The sequence below is a fragment of the Bufo bufo genome, chromosome 11, assembly GCF_905171765.1.
Source record: "Bufo bufo chromosome 11, aBufBuf1.1, whole genome shotgun sequence".
Lineage (NCBI taxonomy): Eukaryota > Metazoa > Chordata > Amphibia > Anura > Bufonidae > Bufo > Bufo bufo.
In genome coordinates, this window is record NC_053399.1 from 39,548,569 (window position 1) to 39,572,076 (window position 23,508).

The 23,508-nt window shown below is 43.5% G+C and overlaps 1 protein-coding gene across 6 annotated transcripts in view; it reads right to left on the minus strand.

Annotated features, from left to right (window-relative positions):
* The window catches only part of SIPA1L1 (signal induced proliferation associated 1 like 1), a 246,180-nt gene that overhangs the window by 31,685 nt on the left and 190,987 nt on the right, over nt 1–23,508 (minus strand). For 4 of the 6 annotated variants that reach the window (XR_005774835.1, XM_040411977.1, XM_040411979.1 and 1 more), the window contains 5 exons: nt 21,270–21,709; nt 16,235–16,480; nt 15,634–15,793; nt 1,654–1,876; nt 851–997 (listed from right to left, as the gene is read on the minus strand). Coding sequence is in view for 5 of the 6 variants with exons in the window: in XM_040411977.1 (XP_040267911.1) it covers nt 851–997; nt 1,654–1,876; nt 15,634–15,793; nt 16,235–16,480; nt 21,270–21,709 (1,216 nt within the window). In the remaining variant the exon portion in view is untranslated. The remainder of the gene's footprint in view (nt 1–850; nt 998–1,653; nt 1,877–15,633; nt 15,794–16,234; nt 16,481–21,269; nt 21,710–23,508) is intronic. The other 2 variants (XM_040411978.1, XM_040411980.1) reach the window with 2 other exon arrangements.

The following is a 23,508-nucleotide window of genomic DNA, read 5'->3' on the forward strand; positions in this document are numbered from 1 at the left end:
GCACAATATCTAACGTCTATGAGGGTGTGCCGACTCTCTCCCCCCCCCCCCCCCCCCCCAAAGCAGATTTTGTAGGAAAGCAGGATGGAGCATGTTGGGTTGTCTGTTCCTATATTCTCAAGGGAAATGGGCTGTCACCAAAAGGTGTCTGAGCAGCTTATTCCCCTCTACCCATTGAGAACACATGCAGGTTTGACCCAGCCATGCATGTGAATGCAGAAGTTGTGACTATTGAAAATGTACGTATCTTATAACAAGATGTGTAATTCTTTAAAGGGTTGTCTCACTTCAGCAACTGGCATTTATCATGTAGACAAAGTTAATACAAAGCACTTACTAATGTATTATGATTGTCCATATTGCCTCCCTTGCTGGCTGGACTCCTTTTTCCATCCCATTATACACTGCTCGTTTCCATGGATTACGACCACCCTGCAATCCAGCAGCGATGGACATGCTTGCACACTGTAGGAAAAAAGCTCCGTCCTTTCTGGTGGCCGAGACTACGGTGGCGCACATAGGCATGCATGCGCAGTAGAGCCCTGTCCCAGCCACCTCATATCTGTGCTGCAGCGGTGGATGTAATCTCTGGGTAAGTGCAGTGCATAATGTGATGGAAAAATAAATCAAGCCAGCAAAGGAGACAATATGGACAATCACAATACATTAGTAAGTGCCTCGTATTAACTTTCACTACATGATGAATACTATTTGCTGAAGAGAGACAACCCCTTTAAATAACCCTCATATTTACATGTCCTACAGTCCCAAAAACTTTTTATGAAACACAGTTGCATGGAAAAAAACAAAACCCTCTATCATACATTTCAACTTTTCTAGACCACCTTACCCTCAAAGGCCTTGGCAGCATCTACTAAATTTGACCACTCTATATCAGAAGCAGCGTCTGGAAGGGGCATAAGTCCTGGGTCAGGCATGGCCTGTCTTCTCTGATCATGAATGTCTGTGAGGGAGGTGTCTGAGGCAGAAAACTCTCCTAGAAATAGGAAGGATCATATGTATTGTTTTTGAACATCAGTAAAATGAACAAAGACTTATTACTTATCTTTCACAAAATGCCCTGCTACTGCCTGAACATGACTGAATGACTGACGCACACAATGTTCTTTTAGATCTGTCTTCAACACCAACGTTATATATGACCTTAAAATATTTAAGCACCTTTCAGTAAGATCATAAAACATAAAAACTGCCTCCGCTGTTGTCACGTCTGACAATTTGAAGTCTGTTGCCTGCTAGCCACTAAGAAGGGGCTCCACTCTCAAGGACCAGGTACTACAGGACATCCATTCATTTGAAAGACCACCACCATCTACTTCAAGAAATGTTATGGACACATGGCCATCAGCTTATCGGTAGGCCTACTCGTGAAAAGGGGCTTCCACACCTGTTGAGTAAATGGGTCTAACCCATAGAAAAGCAGACTATTTCTAATCTCTTCCCTCACCTAGAAGGAACACAGGACATCTTATGGAAATAGCTATAATCAGAGAGGATTTAGTGCTTTGTTTCTGAAAAGGTTTAGGCTGAAACTCTACATTAGGGCTCTTGCCCACTAGACACTTTGTATAATATTTGCATCTTGGGATACAAGAGGAGATCCTAGTATACAATACTTTCTACATTCCTCACCATGTATGGACTTCATACCCATAGTGTATGATGGTCTGCGCATTTGCAGTGACTTATTCAGAGAGGGGTATGTGCTGCTGAAGAGGACATCGTTGGGAAGAGCTTGGTCCAGGAGTGAAGCTCGAGCATTGATGAACACCATCTCGCGCTGACTGCTGTAGATGCTCTCATCAGAAAGTGTCCTGTGCAAGGATCTTTTGCTTGACGTTGTAGAAAAACATGACTTAAAAAAAGAATAAAAGTTACATAGTTAATGGGTTGCAAAAAAAAAAGGCCTAAGTTCATCAAGCACAACTTTTTTGTACTGTACTTGCAAACCGCAGGTGATCCGGGGAAGGCAAAAACCACTCTTTAAAACGGCAGTAACCCAATCGAACAGATTCCATTAAAGGGCTATCTGTTTTTTGTTTTTTTACATTTCATGTGTCCCCATGACCCTCTTGATTTCATTGGTTGCTTACTGAGCCAGTGAGGAGCTTTCAGTCCAAGTATATGCTCCTTGAACCAAGGACACGTGCCATACATTGTGCATGTGATCCCCGCCTGGTTACAACCCGCAGCTCACGCATGAGAAGGAATCGGTCACCATAGATTCATTCTCCCTCGTGCAGTATCGCATGCACATGATTCCAGAAAGCCAGGAGCATATCATTTTACCTGGAGCCCAGTGCTGGTCCCATATGCAACTATTAAGAACTACCAATGGAAAAGTTGTTACTATTATCAAAGGGAGGGGGACATGAAATAAAAAATAAACTGCAGACTGGAGGCAAAAGGGGGGCCACAACTAAAACACTAGGTACAATAACAGGGTCTCTGGCAGATGGACTCCTGCCTTGTGGGTGTACCTCTCCGAAGACTACATGACCTGCGCCAGCTGTATAGTGTGGCAGACTAGTTCGCATGCAGCATTTGCCTACGACTGCTTACCGGTGTGAACAGGTCTTTACCCACAGCCGCGTTGCAGTAGGGAGGCTCCCATTTGGGAGAGTGGTTAACATCCACACCCCTATCCTTCCATCAGTGGGAGCATACAAATTAGCCCCCACCAATAGGGCTTGTGGTGATGCAGAACATACACCCGTCAGCCCGCACCCCACCTACCTCTCAAGCTAGCTGGGACTTTTTCCCTATCCCCTTATATAGGTTTTAAACAATTATCATAAAAGTGATTTATAATTGATATAGAAATGCCTAATACCTTCTCTATCGGCGGTGATATTTCGGTTCTCCAATGCCTCTATATCTGCAGGCAGAAGAGGCTGAGCTCTGGGATATATAGCTTTGTAGTTCACCATTTCCATATAAAAGCCGTTTATGGCCTCCTGCACACGACCATATTGTTCCACTGTGTGCGATCAGCATTTTTTGCAGATGGCACACTGTCCTATGCATTTCTATTGGGTCATGCCCACATCTAGGGGTGCACCGAAATTCCGGCAGCCGAAAATGGGCCTAATCCATTTCGGCTGATATTGGTACATATCGGCAGAAAATATGGGGTTTTAATGCTTGCCGTTTTACATCGCAAGCTGCGATGTAGGAGCGAGCGGGGACTCGGGGAGGGACTGGGAGGAGGATCTGGGGTCTGGCAATAGCGGCGGGGCGGTGCAGTCAGTGTAGTATAGCCCCGCCGCTCCGGTATACTAATATAAGATGTCATATTCATTTATTGGTTATTAAACATGCCCCCTCAGTCCTATTACTACCTTACATCCTAATCGCTTCTGTAGAATTCAGGCAGGCCAGGCGGGCGGCAGCGTAACTCTCGTCATGTGCCTGAATGAAGCCAGCGGCGCAGGCAAGTGACGTCAGTGAGAGACGCGCTGGCCGCCCGGCTTGAGCTGCCTGAATTCTACAGAAGCGATTAGGATGTAAGGTAGTAATAGGACTGAGGGGGCATGTTTAATAACCAATAAATGAATATAACATCTTATATTTGTATACTGGCGGCAGCGGGGGGGGGGGGCGATCTGTGGATGGCACAGTTATGGGCTGGGGGGGGTCTGTGGATGTCACTGTTATGGGCTGGGGGGGGGGGTCTGCGGATGGCACTGTTATGGGCTGGGGGGGGGGGGGTCTGCGGATGGCACTGTTATGGGCTGGGGGGGGGGGTCTGCGGATGGCACTGTTATGGGCTGGGGGGGGGTCTGCGGATGGCACTGTTATGGGCTGGGGGGGGTCTGCGGATGGCACTGTTATGGGCTGGGGGGAGATCTGTGGATGGCACAGTTATGGGCTGGGGGGGGTCTGCGGATGGCACTGTTATGGGCTGGGGGGTCTGTGGATGGCACATATATAACAGTGCCACCCACAGATCCCCCCAGCCCATAACAGTGCCATCCGCAGATCCCCTCCTGTAACAGTGCCAGCCACAGATCCCCCATAACAGTGTCCGTCATCCACAGATCCCCCCCCATAACAGTGTCCGTCATCCACAGATCCCCCCCATAACAGTGTCCGTCATCCACAGATCCCCCCCATAACAGTGTCCGTCATCCACAGATCCCCCCATAACAGTGTCCGTCATCCACAGATCCCCCCATAACAGTGTCCGTCATCCACAGATCCCCCCATAACAGTGTCCGTCATCCACAGATCCCCCCATTATGTTATATAATATGATTTATTAAATTCATGAAAAAGAATTATTAATAAAATCATTAAAAAAAAAGTATTTTAAAAGTATTTGGGCAAAAAGGCAGTTTCGGTTTTCGGTCAAGGGCATCCTGAATTTTCGGTTTCGGACCAGAATTTTCATTTCGGTGCACCCCTACATCCATATGTTTTGCAGATCCGTGCGGTCGTTCCATAAAGTATAGAACATGTCCTATTCTTGTCGAGAATATTTTGGATAGAAGGGAGAAAAATATGGATTGCACACGGAAGGTATCTGTTGTTTGCAGACAGAAATACGGCCACGGCCGTGTACACGAATCCTAAATGCCTGTTAGTCTCTACACCCAGGTACTAGATACCTCGGTACCAAAGCCGACTTTGGAAACAAGTTTTAAAATTGTTTTCCAAGTTGAAAAATCAAACCCCCAAAGTGATTCACCGAAGTCCCGCCAGACTTCAGCGATAATGAATTTGCCTTGACGGAGTCCATCCGCTTTCATGCTGTGCAGAGATTTACAGCATTAATAGAAGTTTGGAGCGAAGCAACTTTGGATCTAAGATCCAAAGCTCAAAGTGCTGTCAATGGCTGTGTGTTTGGGGAAGCAGGACTCGCAGGCTTTGCAGAATTTACAGCTTTATACTTGAAAATAGTGAACTAAATCACAGAAAACTCTAGATCCTTGGCTGACCTAAACTCAATGCATCATAGTGATTTATACAAGACAGCAGACCCACAGTGGGGCTGGATCTAAAAGCATTATAAATCACCATGATGCAGCGAGTTCTGGAAATGAGGCCATCACAGGGGTTTGTTTTCTTGGACAACACTTGCTCATGTGCACTAGGCCTAAAATTCGCCCCGGTTTGGGTAACCCACGCGGGTGGAGTTGGAAAGCACTGGCTTAGGTGACCCAACAGACATACCACGAACAGCCGTATTCATGTCTACAGACCTCGCAACCTCTCTGTATTAGGATGACCGTTCTAGGTATTTGGAACAAACTCATGTATAGATGCAGGCCAGCAATTACCGGTGAGCCACATGCGGATCCCACTGCATTGTGTGAGGGCAGCCTTATTGTACATTGGTTAGTTTATCTGTAGTGTTGAGCGAACTTCTGTTTTCAAGGTCGGCGTACAAGGTTCGGGTTCGAGTTAACTAAGAATTCGGGTATGGATTCCTCTACCATGGGCCATGACTTATGGTCCGTGGTAGCGGAATCAATAACGGAATTCCTAGATAACCCGAACCTTGTACGCCGAACTTGAAAACAGAAGTTTGCTTATCCCTAGTTATTTGTGACTATGCCATGTGGACTGAGTGTGTCGCACTCTTCAGCTGGATGTGTGTTCTGCGGCTCTGCCCCTGGCCGCGAGCTCCTCTGAGTCACAAGTCAACTGTTTACTGATTCAGCTGCTTTCTCGTTTCCTATCCAGCTGTCATCAGGGAGAAAAGACGGACCTTCTCTGCTCCACGAAAGAGCATGGGAAAATGAGACAATGAAGTCAAAAAGCGTCAACCTGCTTCAACCTGGCACCAGCTCATGGTTTCTATTATAGATAAAGTGTTTTTAAAAAGAGCCATCTACTAATATCCACATTTTTACTACTGTGACTAGGGAGGAGCGAATTGACTTCGGATGCTTCATCCGAAGTTGATTCGCATAAAACTTTGTTGTAATACTGTACGGAGCGGGAATCTCGCGAGACTTCGTGTAATAACTCTGTGAATTATTACTGTAAAAAACCTTGATACTGAACTCTGGTTCGGTTCCAAGGTACCACTTGGAACCGAACCCAAGTTCGGTATGAAGGTTTTTTACAGTAATAATGTAGACTTCGCTAAGTAATAACTTCGGCTCATCGGAGCCAATACATTCTAATACTGTATTACAACTTCTGAAGTCGATTCGCTCATCCCTAACTGTGACCAGATAAAAGTCGTTTGTAGGTCCATAAACTATTTTATGAGCCATATTTAATGTTGCTCATGGTCTGTCAAGTCCTGGCCCCCTGGTATCTGCACTGCAGCAGTGATTGTAACCCTGGATATGAGCAGTGTATAATGCAGTGCTCCAGACTAAAAAAAATAAACAGGAGCCATTGGCTCCTAAACTGAAAAATTTAGGAGCCAAATTAAATTTTTGGTCGCCAAATTAAAAATATATATAATTATATAAAAAAAAAAGAAAAAAAAAAAGAAGACGACTTGGAGAAGATGAGACGCAGGTCACAGTAATGAGCCAGCACTACATATTAGGGGTGTCACGATACCAAAATTTTGATTCCGTTTCGATACCATAAAAAAAGTATTGAGAACTCGATACCATTCTATACCGTGCAAAAACAAAACAAAACCACCATTCCACATTTTATGGATCGTCCAGCCCATAATTGAACAGTCCTATCCTATTTTTTGGGGCGACAAGGTTATTATTATATATATTTTTTTTTTTACGACGTTCACCGCATAGGAGATATTTTTGAATATTTTAATAGTTTGGACTTTCCGGAAGTGGCGGTAATATGTTTATTTATTGTTTATATATTTTATAAGCAACATTGGGAAAGGGGGCGACTTATACTTAATATTTTGGTGTTTGTGTTTTTTGAAACTTTGTTTTTTTTTCTTTTTATTTAATAACTTTTTCCCTCCTTAGGGGCTACAACCTGGGATCTTTTCATCCCTTGTCCTATTCACCCTAATAGAGCTCTATCAGGGTGAATAGGACAATACACTCTCCCTGCTGCCCTGTGCATAGTGCACACAGCAGCAGGGAGCTGACTATGGCAGCCAGGGCGTCAGTAGCGTCCTGGCTGCCAGGGTAACCGATAGGAGCCCCAGGATTACACTGCTGGGGCTCCGATGGGAACTGACACTGAGGAGGAGGGGAGGGGACCAATGACTTTAATACTTGGGGGGGGGGCAATAAGAAGAGAGAGGGGCGGAGGAGGAGGAGCTGTGGCCACTGCACCACCAATTATGTTAACTCAGCCATTAATTCAAATACAGGGTGCTGGCTGCAGAATCACATAGCCGGCAGCCGACCTCTATCACAGGTAGTTGCGATCCGCGGCAGTTAACCCCTCAGGTGCCGCACATAGAATCACATAGCCTCCTGTATTTGAATTAATGGGCGAGTTATCATCATTGGTGGATCAGTGGCCACAGCCCCTCCTCCGCCCCTCTCTCTTCTTATTGGATGCAGCAGCGGCACAGGGGGGAGGGAGAGACTGCTTCCTTCTCTCCAGTGCTGCTGAGCGAACGCCTGCGCTGGGGCAAGGAATTATTGGCTCCCATGCCCCGCCGCAATATTCAGCTACAGCGCAGCAGCCCTGTCGCAAATGGCAACAAGGATAAAAAGTCTTGTCGCCATCTGCAAATTTTAAGGCGCATTGGCGACCATTTTGGCTGCCATCTGGAGCGCTATAACGTGATGGAAAAATGAATCAAGCCAGCAAAGGAGGCAATATGGACAATCACAATACATTAGTAAGTGCCTGGTATCTTTTTCTACATGATAAATGCCATTTGCTGAAGTGAGACAACCCGTTTAAAGGGCTACATAAAGTATGCTTTTGCAGATACTTCCAATGCCTAGATTACCCGAAACTAAGATGCGATGTGCAGTATACATCTTTGAGCTTACATATGCAAACCACCATGGTTGAGAGTATTACTATTTGCAATGCTACTGTGAAATACCAACTATGTCTCCCTATGGACTCGGTATAGGAACCCTGATTGCCCATTTCTGGGTTTCTGATTTATAACGTCATTTACACCACCAACAGATGCCAAAGAATTGCACATTGGCCTATTTTAATGGGTCTAGAACAACAGATCTGTGCATACAGTCTGCGGTAGTCTGAAACCCACCTACTGTCTTATCATTTGATCCCTCCTTCTGCGGCTCGGCTTCTTCAGATTGTCTGCTGTGTATAAGCACAAGCTCTCCAGGAAGACAGTGCATGGAGGGCGGATTTCCAGAATGATTAAAAATTACAGACTACTAAACCATCAGCAAGAAAAAGATTATCCAGCAATTGGCACACAATACAGAGGCAGATAATAAAGCCTCGGTGTGAGGGAGCCTGCATTCCCAATGCTTCGCGTCTGCTCGGTCACACATTACATTCTGTTTACTGCTAGACATGTTTAGGAGATCCTTCAGGATAAAACCCTGAAATGAAACATGACAAGGAAATACCCAACGGGCCATCTTCTGAGAACGGTGTCATAAAAATTAGATAGGGAGACAGAAAGCAAGCAGAAAGGGAGGCCGCGAAAAACGAAGCCAAAGCTATACTGTAACATATAGCGCCATGTTCAGACACTTCTGTAATGCAAAGCAAAAAAATGTCAGCTTGCTGACATCTTTAAAAAAAAAAAAATTGTTATTTGCCAATGCATTTTTTTTTTAGCTTTACACAAAGAGGAGGAGTACATGGTGCACTGCTGCCATGGAAACTGTGTGCCCTGGAAGGACCGCTATAAAGTGCTCCGAGCACCATGGGGGGCTATTTTCCTGTACGGAGCCTTGAACACTCGGTGTGATTGCAAATACTGAAAATCTGTTGAGTTCAGACCTTTGAGTTTTATTTTTTATTTGTTTACTTTATTAAATATTGCAAAGCTTAATACATCAGCAGAAGTAATCTAAATCCAGTGTCACATAATAATAATAATAATGCAAGATAATAAAAGTAAATACCTTAGCCTCACCCGTAGGTTATTTGTCAGGGTAAAAAAAATAAAAATAAAAAAAATATATATATAAAAAATATTTTAAAAGGAGCTTTTGAACCCTTAGAGGATGGGGCAATTTTCCGTTTTCATTTTTTACTCCTTCCAGGAGCCATAAAACTTTTTTATTTTTCCATTCGCATAGCTGTATGGGGGCTTGTTTTTTGCGGGACAGGTTGGACTTTCTAATGGTACTATTTAATATTGTATATGATGTAGTGGAAAACTGGCAAAAAAAAAATCCAAATGGGGTGAAATTGGAAGAAAAAAAAACCAAAACATTCCACCATAGTAACTTTTATGGGTCTCGTTTTTACGGCTATCCCACTGTGGTAAGACTGACCTGTTGCCTTTATTCTATGGGACAGTATGATTACAGCAATACCACATTTATACCGTTTTTCTTGTATTTTAATACTTAAAAAAAAAAACTTTGGGAAATATTTTTTCATTGCATCCTGACCCCTATAAGTTTTTTTATATAGTTCTATCTATGGAGCTGAATGAGGGCTCACTTTGTTTGCGTGATAAAGTGCTGAAAAAGCGGTGAATCAGCTATTTTGATTTTATACGTGTTACGGTGTTCAATGTATGGGATAAATACATTTATATTTTAACAGTACTGTCATTTTGGGACGTGGCGGTGCAAGTGATCGTTATTTTTTTTTATTATGGAGGAAGGCATTTGATTATAATTTGTTTCTACAATTTTTCAAAATTGTACCCTTTTCTACCACATATTTTAAGTCCCCTTAGAGGATTTTAACAGAGGCCACCTGCACGCCTCCATAGGAACTACTGTTGTGGTAGCATTGGATCCTTTAGAGGGACTGATGCGCAAGGAACGAACAACTCCCCTAATCTCAGTGCGGAGGAGCCGTTTGGGCCTTGGGGGCGCTATGCTCCTGGGAAGGCTGCATCACTTGCCATGTTTACAAATGACCATGGCATCTGAGGGGTGAAATGTCTGGGATTGGCTTTATTGCCGATCACAGACATTAGTCCCAGGTGTAAGCTGTTTTAAAGAATAGACACATGTTTTTATCTTCATATTCACTTGCATTTTTGCTGATGACACAAAGATTTGTAACAGGGTTGATGTTCCTGGAGGGATACACCAAATGGAAAAGGATTTAGGAAAACTAGAGGTCAAAAATCTGGCAACTAAAATTTAATGTTGATAAGTGCAAGATAATGCACCTGAGGCGTAAAAACCCAAGAGCAGAATATAAAATCAGTGGTACAGTCCTAACCTCAGTATCTGAGGAAAGGGATTTAGGGGTCATTATTTCAGAAGACTTAAAGGTAGGCAGACAATGTCATAGAGCAGCAGGAAATGCTAGCAGAATGCTTGGGTGTATAGGGAGAGGCATTACTAGTAGAAAGAGGGAGGTGCTCATGCCGCTCTACACAGCACTAGTGAGACCTCATTTGGAGTATTGTGCTCAGTACTGGAGACCATATCTCCAGAAGGATATTGATACTTTAGAGAGAGTTCAGAGAAGAGCTACTAAACTGGTACATGGATTGCAGGATAAAACTTACCAGGAAAGATTAAAGGACCTTAACATGTATAGCTTGGAAGAAAGACGAGACAGAGGGGATATGATAGAAACTGCTAAATACATAAAGGGAATCAACAAGGTAAAAGAGGAGAGAATATTTAAAAGAAGAAAAACTGCTACAAGAGGACATAGTTTTAAATTAGAGGGGCAAAGGTTTAAAAGTAATATCCGGAAGTATTACTTTACTGAGAGAGTAGTGGATGCATCCACCAATCAGCAGTAAAATGCCTCTGAGTCTTCTCCATTAGGTGCATGAGCACTGGAGTCCTCTCAATGCATTTTACTGCTGGTTTGTGGGAGCACAGAGTCAGAATGGAAGGGAGTATGAAGATAAAAATGACATAACCGGACTTAGCGTCTCTCGCACTAAACACTATTTACTCTACTTTGCCGGTGTTTTGGAGCTGACATTCCCTTTAAAGGGCTTCTGTCACCCCACTAAAGTCATTTTTTTTTTTGGGGCTAGTTAAATTACTTATCCTGCGGTATATGAAAATATAATGGTCTTACTTACTTTGATTCAGCAGTTTCTTCTAAAAACAAACTTTTATAATATGTAAATTAGGGCTCTACCAGCAAGTAGGGCGTCTACTTGCTGGTAGCTGCTGCAGAAATCCGCCCCCTTGTCGTGTTGATTGACAGGGCCAGCCGGGATCTCCTCCTCCGGCCAGCCCTGTCGGCATTTCAAAAATCGCGCGCCTGTGTTCATTCGGCGCAGGCGCTCTGAGATGAGGAGGCTCGTCTCCTCAGCACTCCCTCAGTGCGCCTGCGCCGATGACGTCACCGAAATAGAAGACGTCATCGGTGCAGGCGCACTGAGGGAGTGCTGAGGAGACGAGCCTCCTCATTTCAGAGAGCCTGCGCCGAATGAACACAGGCGCACGATTTTTGAAATGCCGACAGGGCTGGCCGGAGGAGGAGATCCCGGCTGGCCCTGTCAATCAACACGACGAGGGGGCGGTTTTCTGCAGCAGCTACCAGCAAGTAGCCGCCCTACTTGCTGGTAGAGACCTAATTTACATATTATAAAAGTTCGTTTTTAGAAGAAACTGCTGGATCAAAGTAAGTAACACCATTATATTTTCATATATCGCAGGATAAGTAATTTAACTAGCCCCAAAAAAAAAGAGACTTTAGTGGGGTGACAGAAGCCCTTTAAAGCTATATGTTTTTACTCAAAAACATTACAAACATGGATGCATTTATGGGATACCTAGACTTCAATAGAAAAAAAACATTGGCAAAAAGTGTAGCTGTCTAGTTTGATTCCTATCCATTTTCTTAACTGGATGGTAAAGCTGGCACTGCTAATCCATTGAACAGCTGATCTGATTATCGCCCCTGAGGAAGCGAGGCAGCGGAACCCGGGTCGGGCAGGAACGTGACGACTGATTTGTATTTTATGCCTTTTGTCTACCGACTTTTGTGAGTAGAATAAAACCTTTTATAAAAAGATTGCAAGGGGTGCTTCACTATTCTGCCTATCTCCTTTAAACCCTGCAGAGGAGGAGGTCTGGGGAGGATCGGATCCTGTGGGTGTCGAGGAGAGGGGCTGATACCCTTTTGCTATCCACTGTTGACCGGGAGACATAGTCTCTAGCAGCGCGGTTCCAAAACCCTTTGATCTGATTAGGGTTGCACCGGGTATGAAGTCTCGATAATTTTTTGATGCCCGGTTCAATATGATAACAGGATTCACATTTTTCTGATACTAAGCTGCTCTATTGTATCAGTCCCTATCAGAGAACAAAGCGCGCGTCTTCTCATAAGCAGCCGCACAGTGGAGGAGGAGGGAGAGCGTCCCTCCCTCCTCACTGCAACTCAGCGGGCCACTGCCACCAACGAAAAAGCAGAAGGACCCGATGGCGGAGTGTCAGGGGGAAAGAAAACTCATTGTGTCCTCGCGGTGCTGGAAGCTGATAAGTTAAAGGAACTTTGATGTCATTGCCATGTGACCAATAACATCCAAATGTTAATGATCACATGCAATTACATCATCAAAGGTCCTTTAACTTTTCCACATCCCGGAAGGTTGTCCTGCAGTTTTATAGGTATGTGGCTCATGCTGTGTACATAGTTATTAATTTGAGGCACATTAACCTCTCAGATGTCGCATTCGACCGAGATTGAGGCATCTATGAGGTTAGAGCCCCCGCAGTGAAACTGCAGGCCTCCGATCGGTTACCATAGCAGACTGGGCGCTGCAGAAGGTTCCCAGGCCTATCATGGTAAGCTTGCTGGTAAGCTGTGCACGAAGCAGAGCTCAGAGGGGAGTGTGTCAAAATACTATTCACCATAATAGATCTCTATTAGGGTGAATGGGACAAGGAATCAAAAGTTTAAAAAAAAATAAAAAAAAATATTAAAAGTTTAAACCACCGTCCGAACTACGAAAATATTAAATGTTCCTGCATAGTATACGCCGTAAGGGAAAAATAAAAACGTTGTTCGCCATTTTTAATCTCACTTTGTCCCCAGTTGAACAACAGTGATCAAAAAGTTTTATGTAACGCAAAATTGGTACCAATAAAAATTACAGTTCGTCCTGCAAAAAACTAGCCCCCATAGAGCTCTGTAGACCAAAAATAAGTCAGGTTTATAAGTAATAAAACAAAATAAAAACTATTGAGCCGGCAAAATGAGGTTAATATGTGGGTATTTTTTTTTGTGATTTATTTTTTTTATTTTTTGCATGGTATAGACTAGAGTATCACAATACTTTTTCTTGGTATCGAAAAACTTTGGTATGGTGACAACCTTAGATCTGATATTATTGACCACTCCTAAGGATAGATCATCAGTATTGAGAAGCTGGAAAAACCCTTTTAAAATGAGTTATCCAATTAAAAGTATTTTTAGTCTTTTCCACAGTATAAGTAATACATATCAGATTGTGGGTGTTCTGAACGCTGGGACTTCCAGTGATCCGGAGAATGGCGGGTCCTCAAGTTCACTCTCAAAATGGAGCGGTAGTGTGCATTTTGGTGCATTGCTGCATTGAGTGTTGTCTTTGTCAGTCCCATACAAGTAAAGGAAGCAATGGACTGACATGCTCACTACTGCTCCACTGTGAGAGGGTACTCGGGGGCCTTTAGTTCTCTGGATCGATGAGAATCCCAGTAGTCAGAACTCCCAAAGTCTGGTATTTATCACCTATCCTGTGGATACTTTTCATGAGATAACCCCTTTAAAAGGGATTGTACTAAGTATTAAAGTTATCTTCTATCCAGTGGATAGGGAATACCTAACTGATCGTGGGGGTCCGGACCACCACCAATGAGTCAGTTATTCATTATCCTGTGGATAGGGGATAATTTTAATGCTTGGCACAATCCCATTAACGTAAGGCATCACTACATTCTGGATTACATTAAGATGTACTGTACTGTTAGAAAAGTTGTTGATTTCCATAAGAATAGTTCTCTAAAATGTATTAGGGAACAGCCACATGGTCAGGTTTCTGCATGTAGTTTTGAAAGACAAAATCAGGAATGGAACATAAAAGGAAAGTATAAAGGGCAGATACGATTTCTCTTTTTTGAATTCCCTCTGGCACACGGATTACCGGAGGCTGCACCTAATTTATGATGAGGTGTACATCGCATCCTAAATTAGGAGTACCCTCCAGCAGGGGTTATCATAGACCGGCGTACACCACAGGTCTATGATAAATCAAACCCATGGTGCTTTAACCTGAAAAGAATGTAGTGAAGGAAGCCACAGGCTGGGATTATCTAAACTGTGTAAAGGAGGTTTTCCAAATCCCTTTCACAGTATTTTGTCACCGACTTCCAGAGTGAAATTGACATGGAAAATCTGCAATAAATATGCCACTATTAAATGGGCATAGGCCGGATTCACATCTGCAGCATGGGATTCTGGAAAGAGCCTCTGTCGCAGATTCTGGCAGCAAAAAAAAAAAAGCTTGAAACCCGAAGGAACCCATTATGGTCAATGGAATCCATCAGGGCACAAGAGGTACGCTGCTATGCTGAAAAAAAATATAGAATTATGCTGCAGATGTGAAGCTAGTAGGGATGAGCGAACCTGACGTTTTCAGGTTCGGCGGTGGAGGAATTCTGACAACTGCATAACGGAAACCAGACGAATCCGTTATGCTGCCCATAGACTTCTATCATGACGGAATGCAAAACGGAATATCTCAGAAAGGTTTCCGTTTTGCATTCCGTCATAGAATTCCGTTATATTTTGTGCTAAGGGAATTCCTTAAAGTGCCCGAACGCCGAACCTGAGAACGTCGGGTTCGCTCATCCCTAGAAGCTAGCCTAATGCTCCCCAACTGTGAGCTCCATGTCCGGAACCTTCACAACATTTACTAGTTTTCTAATGAGCCGGGACCGGTCATAAAATTCTCAACTGACTTCAGTATTCTTAAAAATGCTTTGCCAAGGCTAAAGAAAGAAAGCACCAATTACATTCACGTCCTGTTGTTTCATTAGGATTTTCCATCCATAATCCCAAATATTACCGATCTGTTTTATAGAAACGTTGTAACATGTTAATAATTTTGTTTGTATTTCAACCTTGTTTGCTGAAGCCTTCTTTTGCGAAAGGAGTCAATTCTGGTTAAATAAAGCAAAATATAACAATTTCTTAAAAAATTTGTTGTTTGGGTATTGCTGTTCCATACCTATGATGGTGTTCAATTCCCATTGAGAACGTGTGTGTTCAGTGCCGGTGGGGTAGCCGCTTCTATTCTTATTGGCTGGCCTGCAGAAGACCAGGTATGACTCCACTGCACATGTATAAGAGCAGGCATGCTCAACCTGCGGCCCTCCAGCTGTTGCAAAACTACAACTCCCAGCAGGGCCGAACAGCCTACAGCAGGGCATTGTGGGAGTTGTAGTTTTACAACAGCTGGAGGGCCGCAGGTTGAGCATGCCTGTATAAGAGGATTCAGGCAGTGGTAGTGAGCTACTGGGAATAGGCATCCACCAACACTGAACACATAATAGGTGGACAGAAGGAATCAAAAGAACACCGGTTACTTTGCAGCATTGACGTAATATCCATATGCATTATGTGTACCTTTAAAGGTTTCTCTGATCCGGTAGATGATTCTTCCATATCAATAAACTTCTTAAGATCCTCTTGAACAGTGGAAACCCTCTTTGGAGAAGCCTGCAGATCCCTTATCGATGCACGTAGCCTCGCGGGTGGCATCTCCACACAATCAATCTGGTGTCTTCTTTCATTGAAGGAAACAGAAACAGTTCAGGAAGATGGACTTTAAAAATTAAAGACTGGCTTAGGCTGGGACTCTGTATTATTTAACACCAGGAATGAGGAAAGATATGGAGGAAAGCAGGGAAAAGGAGAATGAGATCTACGTTTTTAATGAGCACCACAAAATCATGCATGAATACCTGCGAGGAAGAAACCTGGTCTCCGCTGTGTCGTGTGTGTGTGTGCAGCGCTGTGTGAGCTTTAGTGGTTATTATGTAAGACTACAAAACATGCAGGAAAAAAAAAAAAAGAAATCCCTAAAAAGTCGCAAGAGAAGCACAAGCTGTCTAGCGGTATTCTCCAATGCTGAACATAGAGTAGAGAGTCTAAAACCTCAGAACGCGGTCCAAGCTATTAGGGCATCACTACTGTAAATTACGAGCAGAACATAAAGGGCTCTTACTTTCTTGAATCCATAAAGCCCACAGAGTTTATAGTCCCTTCAGGTTTTTTCCATCCAATCAGGTACTTGCTGGTAGCACCCTGGCGAGGGTAGAAAGTCCTAGGACCAGAAGGGGAGGAGGAGGAGGAGGAGGAGGAGAAAGAAGGTGCGAGCTGTGGGGAAGTGGCAGAATGAGACTCTTCTTTGGGTGAACTTCTGGCACTAGTGAAAACAACAGGACTTCCTGAGTGCCGAGAGCTCATGGTGCTGGGGGAGAATGAGAGAAAGCTAATCTTAATTCTTGGATTTTCACCCACTTTGTAAATATCCTACACCATATCCAGGGTTGGAACCATGGTTTGCCATACATTTTTTAGTAAATGTTGTATGTACTAGTTTCTAATCCTGAAATAGCAGGACATCCATGGTCCATGAGTAATAAAAAATAAAAACAGTACGCCCCACAGCAAGGGATTGATGGTTTTGGCTTTGACAAATTGAAACTTTTGATTTTGTGCTCAGGTATTAAATTGTCCTTTGGACGAGTGGACATTTTGCATTAAAAAAATTGGAAAATTATTTAGAATTGGGGAGATGTTGGAAAATATATCTAAAAACTTGAATAAAAATGCACAAATCGCATTCTTTAATCACGAGTCTGACTGACCAGCCTGAACGCTCTTCATTAAATATGGTCAAACCAAATGATTCCAAATACTGAACAATTGTGGTTATTTGCAAAGAAAAGTAAAAAAATACAAATGTATGCTCACTGCAAAAACGGAGTGTCCAGCGCAGATGTGACCAAACCCCAAGTACAAATATTCTACAAATCCCTAGGCGGAGGCTGAACAGAGATGTCCGATCTTCTCAGCAGCATGGTTGGGCCGGGGTCACATCACTGATCTGTCACAGAAGAATAAAACTGGATCCTTTATTTTGAGCATCTGTTGTGCTTAATCCACAAAAGACTTTTTCTCCCATCTAAAAGAAGGGATCTCTGATGGAACTGACAAAAATGGATGCAAAATGATGCTCAAAATGAAGAATCTTTTATTTTTTAAATTTTTCTGTTCTTTTGACTAATCAGAAGAACGGAAAACAACAGTGATCTGAACCCGGCCTCAATGATTTGGTTTAGGAAACCTATTAATACTAGCTAGTAGTAAATCCAGTATCCAAATCTAATATAACCAGAGCGGAAAGTGGCTATGAAGAGCATCCCTAGCTCTGGATGACATGGAATATCCATGTATTACAGGGAAAACCTATTGATTGTAATGGGAGCATTAAAATGCTTCACTTTTCCCGGTGGTGTCGCTGAGGGGTTACCGCATGGGTTACAGCTAATGGCTGTTGGCGGCAGCAGCAGGCCTTCCTGTGATCAGACTATTATTGTGGGATATCTCAAAAAAAAATAAAAAATAGGCTGTTCAAGGAAAGGTATAAGATGCCCACACACGAGTCTAAAATTGATAAAATGGACCATTTGCCGAATTAAATTTAAAGGGGTTGTCGGAGTGACTTAGGCTACTTTCACATATGCATTTTGCATTCCGGTTTTGCAAGCCGGCAGAAGATCTCAAAACTGGAGCAAAACGCATCAGTTCAATTTAATACATTCAGATGCGGTTGTATTAAATTGAAACTGAACAAAACTGAAAACATTCTAAGTCAACGGGTGCCGGATCTGTTTTTTTTGGATCTGAAAAAAAAAACTGATCAGGCACCATTGGCTTAAGATTCGGTTTGTTCAGTTTCGCAAACCAGTTTTGTGTCCAGTCAAAAAACTGCTGGAACGGAATGCATCCTGATCCGGTTTATTCTGTTTTGTCCCCATAGACAATGAATGGGGACAAAACTGGAGCGTTTTGCCACGGTTCTGAGATCCTCTGCTGGGTCTCAAAATCGGAATGCACAATAAATATATGTGAAAGTAGCCTTATACAGATGATCTAACCTCAGGATAGGTCATCAGTATGTGAACGGTGGGGGTCTGGCTCCCAGCACCCCTGCCGAACAGCTGTATGAAGAGGCTTCGGTGAGTGCTTAGGCCTCTTTCTAGGTCATGTGACGTCTCATTTATTGGTCACATGGCCTAGGTGCAGATCTTACTCCCATTCATGTGAAGTTTGAATGACTGTAATGGGCAATATGGACTCAATGGTTGTTCAACCAACTTCTAGGTCATGTTTATGGCCAGCTTTAGACTACGGGTTGTAGCTAGTGATACCTTATGGGTCAAAAGCTAACACCAGAGGCATAAGCATCAGTATATAAACACATTAGGCTGCTTTCACATGGCCATGTGCGGGAAGTGAAATGCGGTCCATGTCATCGCCACATTTTTCCAGGCCAACCGTGGTATTGCCCTATACACGGATGATGCTGCGAGTACAGGACAGTGCACTGGCTCTGGGGGGGCTGGAACTCACAGATTCGGAGATCTCTATGCTGCAGTGAGATCAGCTCACATGAGCCGCAATCACACAGACCACATTTCACGGACTGCACATGCCTTAGGGTTCTTTCATATTAGTGCCATATGTGTCCTTCTGCTCTGTTATAGGAACAGAAGAACAAAAATAAGGGAAGTGCCAGATTCGGCACAAAACGGACAGCCATTGACTATAATGGGATCCGTTAGGTTTCAGTTCAGGAGACCAGAGTCTTAGAGGACAAAAAAGTCCTGCATGTAGCACTTTTCTCTCCCCTATTTTTGACGAACTCTTTGATGAAGGCCCCAAACGGAGCCTCCAATGCAGATGTGAAGGTAGCCTAAGATGCATTCTATAAACTTTAGGATCCTGCTGGTAGAAGATGAGCTATGAATGTATAGGAAAAAAAACTGGAAATAGTGGACATTTTTTTTTTATAAATATTATCCATGTGGATTTCCACTAAATTGAAAAACATAGTTGGACAAGGCCTTGCATGCTCAAGCGTTTTGGAGCAAACTCAAAAATCCACAAGTAAGTTTGGAGATAAGATACGGTAACTAACTACACCTATTGTTATTGGAACGTTTGTGCATACATTTGCATTTCTGGACTTTAGTGGATTTGTACTTTCCGTACAGAACAGAGGAACCAATGACACAAATACATCATTATTTCCTTCAAAGACCAAGCTGTACAACCTATTGCCTGGGAAATAAAAATCTGTATTTAGAGACCACATGTTCATTTCCAAAAAGCCGAGGACGACACCGTATAAACGAACATGAGCCCGGCACAACGTTACATGGACAAGCAAGGGCTTAGGACAACAGAGCACAGATGAGTACTGCCACAGGACAAGGTGACGCCGACAACCACTGCCCAAGAAAAACACCGCTTCCCAAAAATACACATCTGACCCAAATACAAAGCCACATAGAGCACCGCTGACTCAACGACAAGGCTACACCGAGAACGGCCTACAAGACAAACAAGCACACAGTGATAACTGCATCCCAATACAACAGCAGACTCCATCACCAGTATCGCATCACTGTGAGCAATGTATTACCACTGTGCAAATGTTTACCCTGACGTGTCGTGTCCATTTTTGTTATCAATACTAGTGTTCAGTATTGCACTTCACGGTGATACCTAAAGGGACACTAAACCTGAAGCCTCCCATATCTAATCACATATTTGTGGCATTCAATGCAATCTACTTTTCCCTGATCTTCAGTGTCTTTATTATGTGGAGAGAAGTCTATAAAAATGTCTGTCCCCATACATTTCCTTTAAAGGGAAGGAGTCACTTTCATCATCCTGGTATAGAGCAGGAGGAGCAGAGCAGATTGATGTATAGTTTCACACTAAGTTTTTCATGGCCATTTTTCAACCAGTTTTGCATTCATTTTCTGCCTATTTTTAAAGGGGTTACGTCTGGTTCAGCTCTGTGGGGGGGCATTATGTATACTGCAGGGATTGGGATAGTATAAAAAAATATATATAAAAAAGCCAATGAAAATCCTCAATTTTTAATGGCCGTTAAAAAACGGATGCAAAACAGCAATTAAAGGGATTGTCTGGGTTCAGAGCTGAACCTGGACATAACTCCTTCTTCCCTCATTCAGCAACAATGAGTGGAGCGTAGGAGCATGTCATGCTCTGTATCGTGGAGGGCAAGTGGCCTCCAGCAATAATAATGTCCCCCATAGTGGTTTAAACTGGAAACATTATTTTTACTCACCTCATCCCCTTGGACACGCAGAGGCTCTGCGCTCAAGAATGATGATGTCATCACGCTTGAACGGAGGTCCTACGACAGGTCCTTCGGCATCGAGAGACAAGCGAATGCCTCTGCACGTGCAAGTGGATGAGGTATTTTTTTAACCCATAAAAGGCCATTCTCCACTTCTGTACCAGATCTATGATTTCAACGGGTTCCGTGTGGCCGTGAAACGGCCAAAAATAAGACATGTTCTATTTTTTGACAGCCGCTATTGACTGACAAAAATGGCCATGTCAATAGCCCCATTGACTTCAATTTGTTCTAAAAACTGCAGTGTGACGGCCATTTTTCACTGTTATGTAAATGTACGGATTAAGGTGTATCCTAACTTGCTATTCATTGAAATCCCTGCTCATTCTGAGTTTAGGAGTCTAGTGGGTGATCCTACTAAGTGACTGATCGTCATCTCTAGCCAAGCTAGTTATCGCTGGACCCCTGAGCCCAAAATTGCATCAGCTCAGCTCCTCCTGCTCTGTAACATGATGGCGGTAGATTGGATAGCCGTCTCATGGTGACAGGTTCTCTTTAAGGGACTAAAATTCTAATCATTTCACACCTTCGAGCTGATACAGTATATTTTTTTCTATAGTGTGCTGTATTTTAGGTTGGTTTGGACTAATGTGGTAAAGTTGTGTGGGAGAGAATGGGATGATTTTATTTCTAATGTTAGGGAAAAAGGAATGGTGGAAAGGAGATGTGACAAACCGTGACCGTTTTCTAATCTCCATTCTGCGTACCGTGTCTTCTAGCAAAAGGACCCACCACCGCTGTGATCACACCACAGAGGGACACACCTGCATGAACACAAGCTGTGACACCGAGATATTACCTGGTATGTGACGCCCCATCGCTCAGGCTGTAGGCGCTGTTTTCTCTTGTTAATGGCTTGGAGCCTGTGGGGACTTTAGTGTGATTCTCCATAGTGACAGGAGATTCCCTTTTCCCATCCACTGCGTGAGAGTCTCTGTCACAAGTCCTATCGGAGATTAACCCCACATCACTGACGCTGTGCCACAGAGGCGCCACTTTCTCTTTGGGAGGGCCAGAGCGCGGAGAAGTGGCTGATGCCCCGGGGATGGCAGAATTGGCATGGCTGTATGAAGTAGTGTCAATCCCGCTGTCGGCGGATGTTCCTTGAATATACGTGTAGCTGTTCAGATCCGACTCCAGCCGCTCCCCGCTGTCATACCACTTCTCTTCACTGTGAGCGCTGGAAGCATTGCTGGAAAGTGTATTGGTGCTTGAATGGCTGGAGTAATGGCTGTCAGTCTGGAAATAAAGGCAGTCTTGCATCAAACGTTAAATTAGCTGTTATGCATTCAATGACGAAAAATAGGCTTTAGGCCTCTCCTGTACATGCAATCAGCAAATCACGGATCCGCAAAATGTGGATGTGGTCCGTGTGCACCCCACAATTTTAGTGGGACCCACTGTAAAAAAAAATATAAATAAATAAAAAGCCTATTCTTCTTCGTAAAATGGACAAGAATAGGACAAGGTCTATAATTTGCGGCAGTGTGCGTTTTTTTTTTTTTTTTTTTGCAGACCCATAAAAATAAATGGGTCTATGCGCGGTCTGCAAAAAAAAAGCAAAATAAAAAAAGGTCATTACAAAAATACAATAGTGTGCATGAGGCCTTAAAGGGGTTTTAAGATTAATGACCTATCTTCAGGATAGGTCATCAATATCAGATTGGCGCGGGTTCGACACCCAGCAATCAGCTGTATGAACAAAAGGCGCACGCAGAGTGCACGGGCCGTCTCCCTTCTCTGCCGCTACTTTGCCATAGACAGCAGCGTCAGAGCAGGAAGAGAGACAGCACGTGCACACTGCGCGCGCGCCGTCTCCTCAAACAACTGACCCGAGGATATCAATATTAAAAGCCCGGACAACCCCTTTAAGGGCTTATGCACATCGCTGTAAGTGTTTTGCAAATGATGTCGTTGTGCGGTTTTCTCTTTTTGGGTGGACCTATAGAAATGAATGGGTCTGTGTGCAGTCTGCAAAAAATGCAGATCGGACATGGACCAAAAATAAGGGCTTATGCACATGGCCATAAGTGTTTAGCGGTCCGCAAATGGCCGATCACAGCCGAGTACATGCCACCGTTAATTTTTTAACTTCTGTAGAAATGTTATATCCTTGTCTGTAAAACAGACAAGAATAAGACATGTTCTATCTTTTTTGTGGGGCCGCGGAACGGATGTGGACAGCATCCGATCCTCAAAAAATGCAGATCAGCTGCAGACCAAACATATGGTCCAAGTAGTAGAATGAGCAACCACCGACTGATTATTTGGCAATACTTCTAGATGATATGAGTATACTTCATTTCATGGGTCCTCCGTGTTCTGTAAATTTAGGCAGTGTGAGACTGACACTTATCTGGGGCTCTACTGACTTGCACTGCTATCTTTTGAGTCAGTAGAGGTAGCAGTTGTATCCAGGTCATTGTGCCAAAAGTTCCCCAATGTCGTATTATCCATAAAAACACACACGAAGACCCTAGTATAATAAATGGCACATAGTAGGTGTTACAGATCTACAGTGGAACGTCATCAGTTTGACTCTCCCTGCTCTTGTGGACAACTATATTGCAGAAGGTCTGGTGGTTTTTATTGATATGGGACAAAACTGAAGCCCCCTCCTCTACATTACACAGGGGAAGATGGTGGCTAGTTCCCAATGCCTTTAAAGAGGACCTGTCACCACAGAATGCAATTCAATCTGCAGGCAGCATGTTATAGAGCAGGAGGAGCTGAGCAGATTGTTATATTGTTATAAAAAGAGATTCAGTATAACCTTATTCATTTACATTCCTGGTCATTCTGGACTTTGAAGTCCACGGTCCTATCAGTGACTGACAGCTATCTCTGTATACATAGTCAGAGAGAGAAGGCTGTCAATCTCTGATAGGACCTCCTCCTCATAGAGGGAAGGCTGTCAATCACTGATAGGACCTCCTCCTCAGAGGGAAGGCTGTCAGTCACTGATAGAACCTCCTCCTCATAGAGGGAAGGCTGTCAATCACTGATAGGACCTCCTCCTCATAGAGGGAAGGCTGTCA